The sequence below is a fragment of the Dendropsophus ebraccatus genome, chromosome 1 (genome assembly GCF_027789765.1).
Source record: "Dendropsophus ebraccatus isolate aDenEbr1 chromosome 1, aDenEbr1.pat, whole genome shotgun sequence".
In the NCBI taxonomy this organism is placed as follows: Eukaryota; Metazoa; Chordata; class Amphibia; order Anura; family Hylidae; genus Dendropsophus; species Dendropsophus ebraccatus.
Genome location: NC_091454.1, coordinates 162,392,617 through 162,407,900, shown reverse-complemented (window position 1 = coordinate 162,407,900; position 15,284 = coordinate 162,392,617). Strand labels below are relative to the sequence as shown.

At 41.9% G+C, this 15,284-nt stretch overlaps 1 protein-coding gene across 3 annotated transcripts in view; it reads left to right on the top strand.

The window, feature by feature from the left end:
* Positions 1–15,284, top strand: part of FBN1 (fibrillin 1) — a 199,078-nt gene that overhangs the window by 81,292 nt on the left and 102,502 nt on the right. For all 3 annotated transcript variants that reach the window (XM_069983105.1, XM_069983095.1, XM_069983085.1), the window contains exons 7-12: positions 4,071–4,268; positions 6,640–6,765; positions 11,202–11,327; positions 11,426–11,584; positions 12,279–12,470; positions 14,502–14,642. In XM_069983105.1, coding sequence (XP_069839206.1) covers positions 4,071–4,268; positions 6,640–6,765; positions 11,202–11,327; positions 11,426–11,584; positions 12,279–12,470; positions 14,502–14,642 — 942 coding nt within the window. The remainder of the gene's footprint in view (positions 1–4,070; positions 4,269–6,639; positions 6,766–11,201; positions 11,328–11,425; positions 11,585–12,278; positions 12,471–14,501; positions 14,643–15,284) is intronic.

The following is a 15,284-nucleotide window of genomic DNA, read 5'->3' as shown; positions in this document are numbered from 1 at the left end:
GTCCTAAAAAATTACTTTTAAACTTTCAGCCCTGTGCCTAATGGCCGTGGTGACTATAGGGAGGAGGGACAGAGGGGTGGTGCAAGGTTAGGGCATAGATAATCTAGGCCACGGCCATTAGGCACAGGACTGCAAGTTTAAAAGTAGTTTTCTAGGACAATACCTGCATCACCTGCCGAATGGACCCCAGGACAGATCTTGGATTAAAAGCAGCTATCTAAAGGTTCAAGTGGTTTGGGGGGGGGGACAGATTGTGTACAGAGTCGCTTTAAGAGCACTGCCCTTAAACTATGAAATTTTATTGTTTATTTTGTTTCTGTGTGCATTCAATAGGGTTAGATAGTTATATGGCAATACTAAGTGTCTGTAACATTGACCATGCAAAGACTATAAATACCTATTTTTTACGTCTTATAAATATTTCTGTAGTTGTGTTCATTTTAAAATAAATTAAAGAAATTAGGTTATACTGGCATAGAAGGTACAGTAGAGACCAGTTCAGTGTACCATGCTGGCTTTAATACCCAAAAGTACTCTAACGATGTAGCAGAGCTGAATTTGCATTTTAATCTTTAATTAACCCTATGAAAACCATATACATAACAGAAAAGTTTGGGATTGGACAACCATCTTATATGTTTGAGAAGCCTGACAACAGACCTCATACAGTTCACACAACAAATTTTTTCATTTAACACCGCCCGTTATTAAATGAAAAAATACATTGCACTGATATATTGCACCTTATACACTCTGTATATACTCCGGCCGGGATTCCATTGGCCGCACAAAAAACTGATATGTCAGTTTTGTGTGGCCGCTATTCATTGAACAGTGGCCGCACAAGTCTGGCAGAACAGACAAGGTAAAGGATTGCTGTGCTAATCTGGTCAGGTTTGTCTAGCTATAAGCACACTTCTTAGCTCCTTGCACTTCAGTATGCTTATGAATATTAAACAACAGAAAATAATATTAAAAAGAAGAAAAGAAATATAAAAGCCTGGCCTTGGCACCAACACATACAATATGTGCCAACCAAGTGTGTCTCAGAATAACCTTAATGCTGTGTTGCCCTTAAAAGCACTCTGTAAAACCCTGGTTAAACTGGTGCAGAGCTTACCTACTTAGCCATTTATAGTGCAAACTGGCAATTTTATTGTGCTTTACAGAATACAATGTTTAGATGCCAAACCCTGTTTGCCAATGTCAATTATTGTTTGCGCCCTTCGCTGCCAAGTTTCCACCATTCAGATCTGACATGTACAATAGTCCAGATGTTCGCAATGTCATGGATACGGTGGTGTTTTCTCCATGTATGGTCAGTGTTTGGCAATACTGTGCTATAGATGTTTGTTGCGAATGATACGATGTCTTGTTTAAATGCAGACTATTTGTACTACACACTTAAAACAGGAAGCTTTGTGATACACAATAGAGACTTGAAATGTGCAGTTGGGCACCTCAACAATAAACACTTTAATCCAGCACTAAACATTACATTTGGAAGAGATGCATCATTTAGGTTTTAAGAGACACATGATTGTTATTCGGCCAGTTCCTGCTATGTAAAATGTCCGGATACTTTCTGGATACATGTTTGTAGACGGTGATCATTACTGCACTACTACTGAAGACCCAGAGCTATAACTTCTAGGAACACTCTGGCTGCTGGCCATGGAAAAGGCGGAATTGTTTAGATTACGTTTTGCCTTTAGACAGATGTATTTGTTGCCAGTGTTTTGGAAAAACATATGTGATATAAAGTATATTGTATCATACCACTTTACTCCTAAAGGGCTTGTCCAGTGCTCGGATTCTGAGATTTTTTAAAATGCCAGCTTAGATACCCTTAGAGGGTTTCTGCCACATAGGGGCATGTCAAAAGGTTTAATTGACTGGGGTCTGGGTGATCAGACACCCATGATTGCTAGAGTGAGCCAGGAGGAGTGCCCGGCTTGCTGCTCTCCTTGTCTCGCTGCAGGAGAGGATTTCTTTGACATCTCTGAAGCCTTTTCCATGCAGATAAGACAGGGACAGCAGGGAGTTGCGATAGAGGCCCTTCTCCCAGATCCTTTTGATTGGTAGTGGGCTGTAAATCTCTATGACATGTCAAAAGTTTTTATAAAAAGGGAACCTGTCACCCGGGACGCGGGCGCAGAGCCCGCCCGACCCCCCGGTGCAGCCCCGGATACTTACCCTTTCCTGTAGGTCCTGCTCCTTGACCCAGTCCCGGGAGGGAGATCTCCGCGCCCGAAGCTGAGCGCTCGCTGTATGCTAATCAGCAGAGATGAATCCGATGCCCATAGAGAATGAATGGAGCTGTCATTCTCTATGGGTATGGGACCCATCTCTGCAGCGCATGCGCATTGCTTCCGACGGGGATATCTTCGTCCCGGGACCGGGTCCAGGAGCGGGACTTGCAGAAAAGGGTAAGTATCTGGGGCTGCACCGGGAGGTCGCGCGGGCTCTGAAGTCCGGCGAAAGTCCGGAGGAGTCCGTTAAATTTTTTTATTAAAGTATTGTATTGCCACCCTAAAGCTATACAAATCATGTGTCCCTCCAGTGCCCTGTGTCCCTCAGTGTCCCCCTGCCATCATCCTCTCCAGCAGCCACAGCCTGCACAGCTCTGGGAGTCGGGTCGTGACATCACCATTTTATCCAGGAAGTGAAGCCTTGATGTAGTAGTAAGTGTAGGGAAAAAAGCACTTTATAAGCATTTCCTGTAATAAGTGTATATTGGTGATTTGTATAACTTTTGGTGGGCAATACAATATGTTAATAACTTTTTCGCTGGACTTTTTCTTTAAGTAGTCTTAATAGATCCAGAAGTCTTTATCCATATGTTCCCACTACGTAAAAATCAACTTCATGCAAGGGATTTGCAGATCTCAGCTATGTTCCCACTACTTAAAAATAATCATAAATGTTATTTGCAGTCTGGAAAGACGGAAAGACATCATTATTACATAGTGGGGACAAATACCATATAGTGGTCAAAGCTACTTGTCTCTGATGTGAGAGCTACAAAGCCCTTGTATCAAATCAACTAATAAAATTCTCACAGCTTTTAGTCACCACTAGAGGTGGTGTAGGATACTGTGTTAAATTCAGTGTAGATGCTGCATGCTGCTGGCTTCCACTTTACCCAAGGGTGGCTACTGGCTAAGGGAAGTCAAGATGCTACTGTTTAACTCTATGGGGGACATGTATCATCCGACGTACGCATGATTTTCGGTGGAAAGTGCCGATTTGCGCATTATTTTATTCGCAAATGGCCGATTTGCAAATAAAATATTCGCAAATCGGCACTTTCCACCGAGTACGCCGGGGGGCGTGGAGGGGGTGTGAAGGGGGTGTGAACCATCCGTTCCGCCAAAAGATATGCCGAAAACCTACTCCAGTCCTCAGCTGGCGTAGGTTTTCGGCCGAGCGCACAGGATTTATGTAGAGGCAGTCCACCTCTACATAAATCCCCGTAGTGCTGGAGATGCGGGGACATTTTTAAGTCCCCCTATGAGTATAAAGAGAATTTGCAGCCCATATTAGAAATACAATTCTTTGTCTTCTGTTATGTCAAATTAAGACATTTTTGACATTTAAGAAAGTGATGTAATTATAAAAAGTGAGCATTTACTTTAAATCTCTATGAATCAGGAGGTTGAGGATTAACAGTGTTGCTAGTTGGATTGATAATAGACTACTGCAGTGCACAGAATTGTGTGTGTATCTATCTATTATCTATCTATCTATCTATCTATCTATCTATCTATCTATCTATCTATCTATCTATCCATCTCCTATCTATCTATCCATCTCCTATCTATCTATCTATCTATCTATCGATAATAAATCACCTTAGTAGGCAATGATGTAGCTGATACTAATTTACATTAATAGCACAATACAGAAGAAAAAAAATAAGGGCGATTTGTAATCTTTTTCTTTGCATTCAACATGCTTACAATGCTTAGCAATAATCAATGTGCAGACAGTCCTTGCTAGAAGTGAATATAACACTGTGGCATAAGCCAGGGCCTGTTTCTAAAGTACCTATTCTTTTTTCTTCCAAGATTACAGGACAGGACCTTGCTTCTCTATTGTGAGCAACCAGATGTGCCAAGGCCAGCTGAGCGGTATCGTGTGCACAAAGACGCTGTGCTGCGCCACAGTGGGGAGAGCATGGGGCCACCCTTGTGAGATGTGCCCAGCCCAGCCCCATCCCTGTCGTCGTGGCTTTATTCCAAACATCCGAACAGGAGCGTGTCAAGGTATGCAAAGTACATGGAGCTGTTGAAACTGCTAATGTCTTAATGTTGATAGAATTACAGGGCTTTGGACAGCATGCCTTGTTTCATACCCCAGTCTGTGCATGAAGAATGGAAAATCATTGTCAATGCATTACCTCACGACTGAGTGACGGCGTGATGTAAATGGCGGTGATGGTGGGGAGGGGGGGCATTAGAAACTCAGGTCAGACAGACGAGCCAAGGCCTTAATGAATTTCTCTTAGCCAAGAACTCCCTCATTCCGTCAGAAAAGAAGATAATTTAGCATGATCTCAGATAGAGAGAGGTTTTATTTCAAACAAAGCTAGACTATAATGAAATACATGCGGAGTTCTTGCTGTCTCTTATTAAATGGCTGACAGATTGTTAGATGTGACTTGTGAAAGTGGCTTCTCCCCCTGTGTCTCTGACATTTTCTTCTGCTGGGGTGTGCAGTTGGTTCAGATCACTGCCTTTGCCCAGATGTTCCTCACTTCTTCCTGAGCATGCCTCCTGATAGAGAGCTCTGACACAGTTCTTGGCTTTTGGTCTAATACTTCCAGCTGTATAAATTCTTTTATTGTCTGGATGTCTGGCAGGAAGCTGAAGAAAGTTAACAGAGGCAGTCATATACTAAACTGTTGAGTAATCTAACTTTCCAGCATCGTGGGGGAATTTTGTAAAGTTTTATGTACGTTTTTCACTTGGGCACATAAAAAACATAAAATGCACCAGAAAAGCAGAATAAAAGAGAATTTAGTCCAGACTATGTACATTCTGATGTGAGGATATACACAGAGGATATAGCATGAAGCATCTCTTTAGTGGGTAGTTGCTATGATGGATTTATATTAGGGCATTTGGAGTGCCATGAGTGACCTCCGAATAATCTGTTTACATGGCAGCTTTTCAGCTAGTGCTATACGCATTGGTATTAGGAATCATATAGTGCCTTGAATGTAATGTTACATGCACAAAAATGATTGATCCTCAGGATAGGCCTTTAATTGCTAATTCATGGGATGCCCACACCTTATTAGTTTGGTTGGGGTTCTGCCACCAGATCTATGCTGTAAATGGCATCAGAAGCAGTTGGCTTCATTCATTGTCTAGTGAATTGGTTACTGAAGCACGGCTCCCATTCACTTGACTGTTCTGTACATTGATAGTACCTGTTACCATGGAGGAAACCGTGAAAAATAGTCTTCCTCTACAGAGGAACCCATACACTTGCCCATCCCTGCCGCATAGGTGACAGCTCTTAGTGTTGCTTTGTTAAAGGGATTATCTGCATTAGCAAATGTTTCCTATATATCTGTGGTCATATTGAAATTAAAAACCATCCTATTTTTTTACCTGTCCGCTCTCCCCCAGTGTCCTGCTGGTGGTGTCTCTGGTGTCCCCTGATTACTGGAGACACTTTGCTTCTGAGAAGGACTTGTCTCAGAAGTGACAGCCCGCTCAGCTAATGACTGGCTGGGACAGGACAGCACCGTGGTCTGTGATAGGCTGTTCGGGCTGTCACTCCTGAGGCAAGTCCATCTTGGAAATGAAGCATCTGCAGTCAGAGGAGAACACAGGAGACACCGCCAGCAGGACATCAGGGAAGTGCAGAGAGGAAAGCATAAAATGTTTATTATTTTCTATATGACTGCAGCTATATAGGAAATATTTGCTAATGCCAAACAACCACTTTTAATGTGATAACCAGGATAACATAAAGCACAGCTACTTTATTGCAAAAACAACATCCCCAATGCCCTCAGGTTGTGCATGTTATTATAATTCAGCCTCAATCTGTATGGTCATCCATCACTATTAGATAAGATCCATGTTTGGACTTACCAATTCAGGATTTACAGATTTCAAATGGTAAGGGAAATTATTTTGGGCAAACTAGGAAGCCCTTACCATGCCCTTGACCCAGCACTATATTAACCTACTAGCATTATAGGGTATCCTGATATTCTTCTCCAAACAGTTCACAGTACACCAGAATACTCCTCAAAAGGTTTACAGTGACTCACAACGGACTTTAAAAGGTGCTAGATTTACCCAATATCCATGTAAGTACTTATTTAGGGACAGATGATTCTATCCTCCTGTGCCTCTGTGCATGAGCAACAAAGCTCTGGGCTCATCTAGGCTCAGTTTGTAGCGACTATAACACCACTGAGTGGACCCATATATCACTAGATGCTTAATGAAATATCCTGTACCATTATCCATAATCCTCACAACCAGAATTATTTCAGTTTTAGGCCAATTCTATGTAACGTTCATTACCCTTCAAGAATAATTAGCTCTAACGGATTATACTGAGGGATGTTTTAAACATTTTGCGTTTTTTTGTTGTTCCGTTTCCTTGGGGCAGATGTGGATGAATGCCAAGCAATCCCTGGGATGTGTCAAGGAGGAAATTGCATTAATACTGTGGGATCTTTCGAGTGCAAATGCCCAGCTGGACACAGGTTTAATGAAATAACACAAAAATGTGAAGGTAAGATGTCCCTAAACTCATCAGGATAAACCAAGCACAGTCCTGTTTTTGGAAATCTTCGGATGTCTTGTTAGCTTTTATTATTGTTGATTGTTGTCATATTGTATGCGTCATATTATATTTACTTAACTCCAGTTATTTGCACATGTTGAGCAGGACACTTGCGATCTGGATTATGATACAAAGAAAAAGAGTGAGGCTGGATCTTCGGGGAATTCATTTCACAGGGGTGGGATGGAAACCTGCAGCTGCTTAGAGATTACAGTGTCATTTGGCCTCACGGTGTGTTTTGTAGGTCCATATTCCCTTCTTACATGATGTGATCCTAGGAGGGGTTTCTGGAAGCATCTAGAAGACTCTTTGCCAGGAGAGGCCCCAACTGTCTTCTCTTATTAATACTGTATTGTGTACTATACAAGGGGGCCTAGCAGATGACTTGCTGTAAATATCTCTACACATCTTCTACTACACAGAGGTTTATGAGATATTCCTTGCAGATTTAGCACTTGAAACAAGGTATAGTTTTATTTATAATGATAAGGAAATTTGAGGGATGTACATTACAAATTAGAGGGATGTACATGATTGACAGGCAGAGAGGCCAGTAACACTCTCTGCCTGTCAGCGTGCTCGAAAGGGGATGATTGACAGGCAGAGAGCGATGTCTGCACATGGGCAGGGAGCTGCCCAGATGACTACCTGCCTGCCTCTGCCTGCCGCGCGCCCAGGGATTAAAACTTTATTTTCTCCTGTATAAAGCTTCTGCTGCAGTCGCGGCTGGTACGTGGCGTGGACTGCATAGGACCTTTATACAGCGCTCCAGGGAACCATAGCAGCCCAATTAGCTGTTAGCCAGAGGTGTGTCAACACCATACACAGGGAATCAGAGCAGAAGGTTACCTTAGCTCAGCTTCCATTTACTTCAATGGGAATTGAGTTGCCTGGCTAATACACAACATATGACGCTTTCTACATCCTGCTGTGTTTCTCTGTGTATGCAGGCACCACAGCTCTGGCAAACAGCTTTTTGACAATGATGATGGGTGTTCTACCCATGTAATATTGATGACCTATCTTGAGGATATGTAATCAATAAATTTTGCCTAGAAATCCCCTTTAAGCGAATGTACTGCCAGGTACGTCGCTTTAGTTTTTTTTACATTAACAGACCGCCGCCGGTGCAGGGATACTTGTGGCACAGTCCTTTATTTGAACCACCTGCTTCTCGCACTTGGCGCCGGTCTATTCCTGAGCACTGGCTCGGCAAGAAGCACTGGGGACGTCCCCCTTATCTCTGAGATGTGGCTCCAGTGATTCTAATGGAACTGTGTCATAGAGGGGAGGGGGTTTCATCACACTCAGGGCCAGCGGGCCCCACCCCCAGTGCTTCATGTCCAGTTGTGCACAGGAATCGGGCAGGGACATCCCCGCACCAGTGCCAGTCTGTTAATGTAAAAAAACCAAAGCGATGTACCTGGTGGTACAATCGCTTTAAGGAAAGTTGCAGTAATGGTAAATGCTTCCTAATGACCTTTAATTTACATTACACACACATTATTCTCCAGTACCAGAAAGTGTCAGAAAGACTTTCTTAAGCTCCTAAAGTACAGAAGGATGGAATATCTCCTTCCTCCCCCTTCTGGTCATATCTCTGCTTGACTCATAGGGCCCAGCATCCAGGTGGCTGACAATCAAGCAGGGTCAGGGATAGTTGGGGGAGCGAGGAGACATTACAGCCCTTTGCACTTCAGGAGCTTGGCATAGCCTCTGTGACACTTTGTACCAGAGAGTAAAAGCATTGACCTAACAGCTATCTAACAGTGTCAGCAGTTTGAAACGTGAATTGCAGCTGACAGGTTCACTTTAAGGTTTATGGCTATGAGAAGAATATATAGCTGACATTTAAGACTTTAGGAACATGCAAGTTTCTTTTGTTTTTTTTAAAGGTTTAGAACTATGCAAGTTTACTGTATCAAAATATGTGCAAGGTTTATCTGTCACCTCAAGCAAAATAGCTTACCCAACCTCAATTATAGAATAGAAATAGCAGTGGTTTACCAGCTGACCATATGTAATATAATGCAATTCTGCCTTTACACACCAAAACATCTAGAAACATTGCAACTGGATGTGTATTGACGTGCTTAGTAAATTATAGTTATTTCATCACGACTGGTATTCAAGGTGTAATCTGGAGGGTTAAATTATATCATCAGTGTAATGATAATATAAAAGGCTCCAGTTCTATACCACATTTTTGTCATGCATATGGCTTTGATTTGGATTTTTGAGGCTGCACACAATCAACAGAATTTAAACTTTTCTGCCAGTTAAACGGTCCAGAACAAGGTTCTCACAAATATTTTTCCAGTGGTAACCAGTCCAACCACAAACGTGTCAGGGCTTGGGATTCACCACAATGTGGCATCGTGGGAGAATGTTTGGTTAGTAACATACAACAGTGTCCCACAAGCGACAGGCACTAACAATTGAAAATATTTTTACTTATTCTTTTAAACATGCAAATGCAGAGGGGGGGGGCAATTTTTTTTATATGTGAGTCTGTATATTAGACATCTTAATAACATCTATAATTTACACTGCACTTAAGCTTAATTTCATTAACGGCCATCATTTACATTGCACTTATATTCCATCCCAATAACAACCATCAATTACACTGCACTTAGGTTACACTGCACTTAGGTTACACTGGCCACACAGTCATTAGTGCTGTCTATTAGCTGATATTAATTTCATGCATTTTGCCCCCATGCCCACTACTGTGTGGTGTGATGGCGTTTTCCCTAGTAATATAGCAGATTTTCAGCAGGATGGAAGCAATTATAAGAGAGTTCCCTTATAGAAGACTTGTTTTATATACTCCTGTTTTATATACAAGATATTTCTATTCCCCAAGTAATAACAATCATGGGACAACTTTTCTTACAGCTCTCTGTTATGCTGGTCATCTGTTATTCTTACCAGAAATGTATGACTATACAACGTTATACTCCCCGACTGGTAACACCTAGTTACCTATTTAGTCATATATTTCACGTAAGAATAACAGACGAACCATACAACACATAGCTATGAGGAAAGATCTTACAAAATTGTTATACCACAGGGATAATGAGTATTTCATAAAACAGACAAGTCAGGAGAGGCCACAATCCAATTTTAAGTTAAGTGTTCCAGAAGAAGCAAACACTAATGGCAACCCCTTTTAGCAACTATAGGGCTGTCGCTCATGCTCCTTTAGCTCCTAAATGGTCTGTATACTGACAAGGGTATGTGCACAATATGGAATCCAGGTGGAAAACCTGTTGCGGATTCCGCAGCTCACACCCGCTCGCGGACTCTGGTGGCCACGCGCAATTCCACCCATACCATAGATTCTATGCACGGCCAGATTCCACCATCCTTCCAAAGAATGAACAGGTTAAATTTATGAGACTGTTATTAGTCAGCTTGAGAAGAACTGTGACTTAGCATTTAACTACGCCATTCCACTAATCCGGTACCTTTGGCAGTCTGGCACCTTTTGGGCGTCATAGACTCAAAGACTTTCACTGGTCATAAATTAGTGATGTTTTGTTGCCTGTGGAACTTCCCACTGATCCCTTGTAACCAGCCATAATCTTGAGTGCTGTGTCAACAGGGAAGTGCGTGAGTCAGGGACATTCAGCATGAATACATATGCAGCATTATTTTGCAAACCATGGATGTGTTTTCTTAAACCACAGATGTTCCCTAAGGCCTCTTTTAGTGCTCAGTGCTAATACAGAGTTAGGGGAGTCACTTAGACATTTGCTACTGTTAAATAAAACGGGAATTACTAGTGGGTTCTGCCCAGATTGCAAAAAAACCTAACACCTTTTACTTGGAATTATGTTAGTACCTCTGGGCTTCGTCAGGGATTTGCGTTCATGCAGGAATTTCAATACTTCATTGTTGACAAATCCTAGAGGAAATACCAACCTGAACAATTATCGTATATACTGATCATTCCATAGTGATTATAGGTCCTAAAATACGTTCCAACTCTCTGGGTTTATACATAAGACTATTTCACAACCACTCTTTTATGGTATAATAAAAATAGTATCTTCTACAGCTAAAATGCTCTGTTAACGTACATTAAAACCACTGACAGGTCACGTAAAAGCCATTTATTATCCTGTCAGAATAGTGCCGGCCGGGGTGGGGGGTGGGGGTGCAAAATATTAGACAAGTAAGTGGTCAGCTCTTGAAGTTGATGGGATAGAATTAAAAAATATGGGCAAAGGTAAAGATTTGATACAAGACAATTCATGGTGGCTGGCTGGTCTGTCCTGTTCAGTCCTATAGGAGAGCTACTGTAGCACAAATTGATGAAATGGTTACTGCCTCTTGTGGGACATGGAACATTTCTTATGTCTTTATATTTTTAGATATTGATGAATGCAGCACCATACCAGGGATCTGTGAAGCAGGTGAATGTGCAAACACTGTGGGGAGCTACTTCTGTAAATGTCCCCCAGGATTCTTTTCATCGGCAGATGGTTCGAGATGTATAGGTGAGCATCATGAAATAATATTCTGAGAGTTTGTCTGTTAATGTTTTATATCTGTTTCTGTACTCAAAACAGTAATCCTGGTATTTTCTTCATGTCAGATACTCGCCCTGGCTACTGCTTCACAAACGTAATAAATGGACGCTGTAGCAATCAACTCCCACAACTCCTACCAAAAACACAGTGCTGCTGCGATAGCGGAAGATGTTGGTCTATAGGAGCAGCAGGCGCCCCTGAAATGTGCCCTTTCCGAGGAACAGGTATGATGTCTTCCACTCCTAGTCATGCACCTGGTTAGTTTCTTGGTATAATAATAAGTGTGTCATCACTCTGCTGGCTAAAGTACCCTACAACAGCTCAATCTCCTTCCATTGGCCGCTGTGCACACCACCGATCATCTAGGAGTTTTAGTGTTGTTTTATGAAAGACCATTCGCCAACAGTAGATTGTCATTGTATAAACCCTGGTTAATAGACTAGCGCACATACTAAAGTCACTTACATTGCAGGAATCACCATTGGCCATAGCAAATCAAAATGTTGTCATCACTTGCTGACTTGCATCACTTGCCCTATGGTTAGGGTGTTTCTTGAAGAAAAATGTTCATATATAAAATAATTGTTAACCAGAGGAAAACCAGGTGCAAGATGTATGCTGCAATGTTCTGCCTTACGTTGAATGAAATTTTATAACCATGGATTTTAGGTCCATACATGATTTTAGGTTTAAAGAGAGTGTCTGGGTGTATATCACTGAATCTTATTACCAGTACTGTCATTAGTTTAATGCACAGGTGTCAAACTCTCGTCTCTCTAGCTGTTACTAAAGCTTTGGCTGTCCAGGCATAATGGCAATTGTAGGTTTGCAACAGCTGGAGGGAAATGGGTTTGAAACCAATGGACTGTCATACCATTATATTGAATTAGTTATATTAGATGCATTTTGTTCTTTCAGATGAATATCGTAAGCTGTGTACACTAACATGGGCTCGACCTGGTCAATTTCCTGTACCAGACTCTGGACCAGTTATTCCTCCGGGACCAGAATATCCTCCTCCTCTAGGTCCCCAGATACCACCAGTCTATCCTCCTCTCTTTCCACCTCCACATACCCCAGGATTTCCTCATCCAACTCCTCGAACTCCAAGTAAATTAATTAGCATCATTATATAATGTTTGCATTGTTCTGTATTGTCTGTTTTCCTTAAAATGTCCTTACAGCTTCTACATCTGTTGGATCAATTCTTGTTTGGCTATTTCTCCTGTTCTCATACACAAGTTTGTCCGAGTCTACATGTTTTCTCAGTGTGCAGAGGGGAGTCAGTCTGTATGTACCACCCCACTCTTGTTGTCTCCAATGTTTGTACATTGTTGCTGGGACTTTGGCAATCACAAGAGTTGTGTAGTTTCAAACACGTGCTTGTGTGCATATAGGAACAAAGCCTAAGGGCCCTATTCCACCGGACGATTATCGTTCGCATAATAGTTAACGAATAACGATCTCAAACGACCGCTATTGCGAAAGACCTGAAAACGTTCAATCATTTCCATGGAACAATAATCGTTACTTATGATCGTATTTACGATCGTTTTTTTCTTCGCTATTTCTTCGTGATTGCTTTCGTATCTACTACAAACGACCGAACAACGTCTTATTCAATGCGATCGATTTGCGAACGTTTTGCGAACAAGCAACGATAAAAATAGGTCCAGGTCTTATAAAGTGATCAACGATTTCTCGTTCGGTCGTTAATCGTTAACTGCATTTCAAACGAACGATTATCATTTAGATTCGAACGATTTAACGAAAATTTGAACGATAATCGTCCGGTGGAATAGGGCCCTAAGCCAGTGTGTAACACCTCTGACAACAGCTTCTGCACTTTGAGAACAAAGGGGTCTTTCTATTCCCTGACCTCATTGGTTAGGGGATAGTTGGCACACATATATACCACATAAGACAGATCGCTGATCCCACTGAGGTTGGTGAACTCTTTTAGTCTGTGTAGTATTTTACAGTATTTTAAGTTAAAGGGAACTTGTCTCAAAATGCACCAACACTTTGTAAGCAGCAAGTTATATAGCAGGAGGAGCATAGCGGAATGATATATAGTTCTGTGAAGATCCAGGGTAACTTGTTATTTATTAACGTAAATCTCTGCTCATTCTAAGCTAAGTAGTCAAGTGGGCGTTGCTACTCCTACTATTGATATAAAGAGAGCTGTCAATGACAGTAGGACTACCCACTTGACTACTTAGCTCAGACTAACTAAAGTAGTTAACTGGGTGGTCCTACTCAGTGACTGATAGTTCATTCTATATGCACACTGAGACCGACCTCGTGCACAATAATAATTTTTCTGAATGACATATTTTGAATTTGGCGCCAGAATAGCTTAACATATGCTCCCCGACACTTATCACTTTGCATAAGGATATGGTGTTTCCTCTTCATCTCCACCGACATCTTAAAATAGAAGTAATTTAGAAACATGACTATTATGCACACTGCTGTCATTTTTAATAGCACACAGGAGGTACACTTTAAGGCCGGGTTCACACGCTGTATGACAGCGGCCGTTCTGTGACACGGCCGTGTCACTGAACGGCTGCTGTCTGTGAAGTTTATCCCAACCAATACTGCAGTCTCTGTGACCACATTCTGTGACCGCATTCCAATTAACCTTAGCCAACAATGTAAAGTGCAGCCGGAGCCATACTTTACATTGTCTGCACTGTCAGTCTTGTGCAGCCGCTAATAAATGATAATAATTTTTTTGTGCGGCCACATGGAATCCTGGCTGGTATGTATACAGTGTGCATACACATATACATTATATATATACATACAGTATACATTAAATAACGGCCGTGGTTGCAAACCTGCAACGGCATTCACGGTTTAATGAATTTATACTATTGTGTGAGCTTAGCCTAAAAGCTACTATTTCTATTAATGTGGACACATAGTAAAATAATACCAAAATATGGCCATATTTTGGTATTATTTTACTGTGTGTGAACCTCATACTGATTCTTCATATCCCGACTTTTTTGCAGCCCAATAAGTATGACATGAGGTGGAAGGAAAAATATGAGTGAAGTTATTGTTAATCTACACTAACTGAATACTTTGTGTATAATATTTTTTGTTTTGTGCTTTTTTTTCTCCCACTAGTCACGTCATTAAATTTGACACAAGATTACTGTTTATTGTACCGGAACCTGTGTATACATGGTCGATGCATTCCTACTCCTGGAAGCTATCGCTGCGAGTGCAACAAGGGCTTCCATTTAGATGGTAGAGGAGAATGCATAGGTAAGTTGTGTTTTTACTTCTTTTATTTTTCTGTAATTCATAGTAATAGTAGTTTTTGTTTTAAGCTCAGTGGATATTCCCATCTCAGTGTTTTTTTTAGAAGGTTGGAGGTCCCAGAAGGCAGAATCTCACTGTTCCTGAGAATAAATTTAGCATTGTGGCCCCTAAATAGTCTTTCTTTGCACATTAGTACCCTACCACCGGCTGTGCAGAAAAACTGCACCAAAGATCCAGGTGAATGGTCCCGGCTGCAGTTCTTAGCACATCTAGATGGTATTATGTTCTCCTATGAGAACGCAACAGCAGATTAGAGTCTTCTAACCTGTCATTAGTTACCCTTTAAGGCTATGTTTACACAATGTAAGAAACCAGCCATCCCGTGACCCGGCTGGGTCACAGAATGGCCGGTCTCTGAAAAGATCATGCCGGCTGGTACTGCAGGGCCGCAGAGTTCTGATGCGGTCGCATCCATGCGCGCCTGCATCAGAACTCCCCACTGCACACTATGGAGCGTGAGGCCGGAGCCGCTTGCTCCACAGTGAGCACTGACAAGGTTTTCTGTGGCCGCTATTCGCTGAATAGCGGCCGCAGAAAACTGACATGTCAGTTTTCTAAGGCGCCGCAGGAGATCCCGGCCTGGAG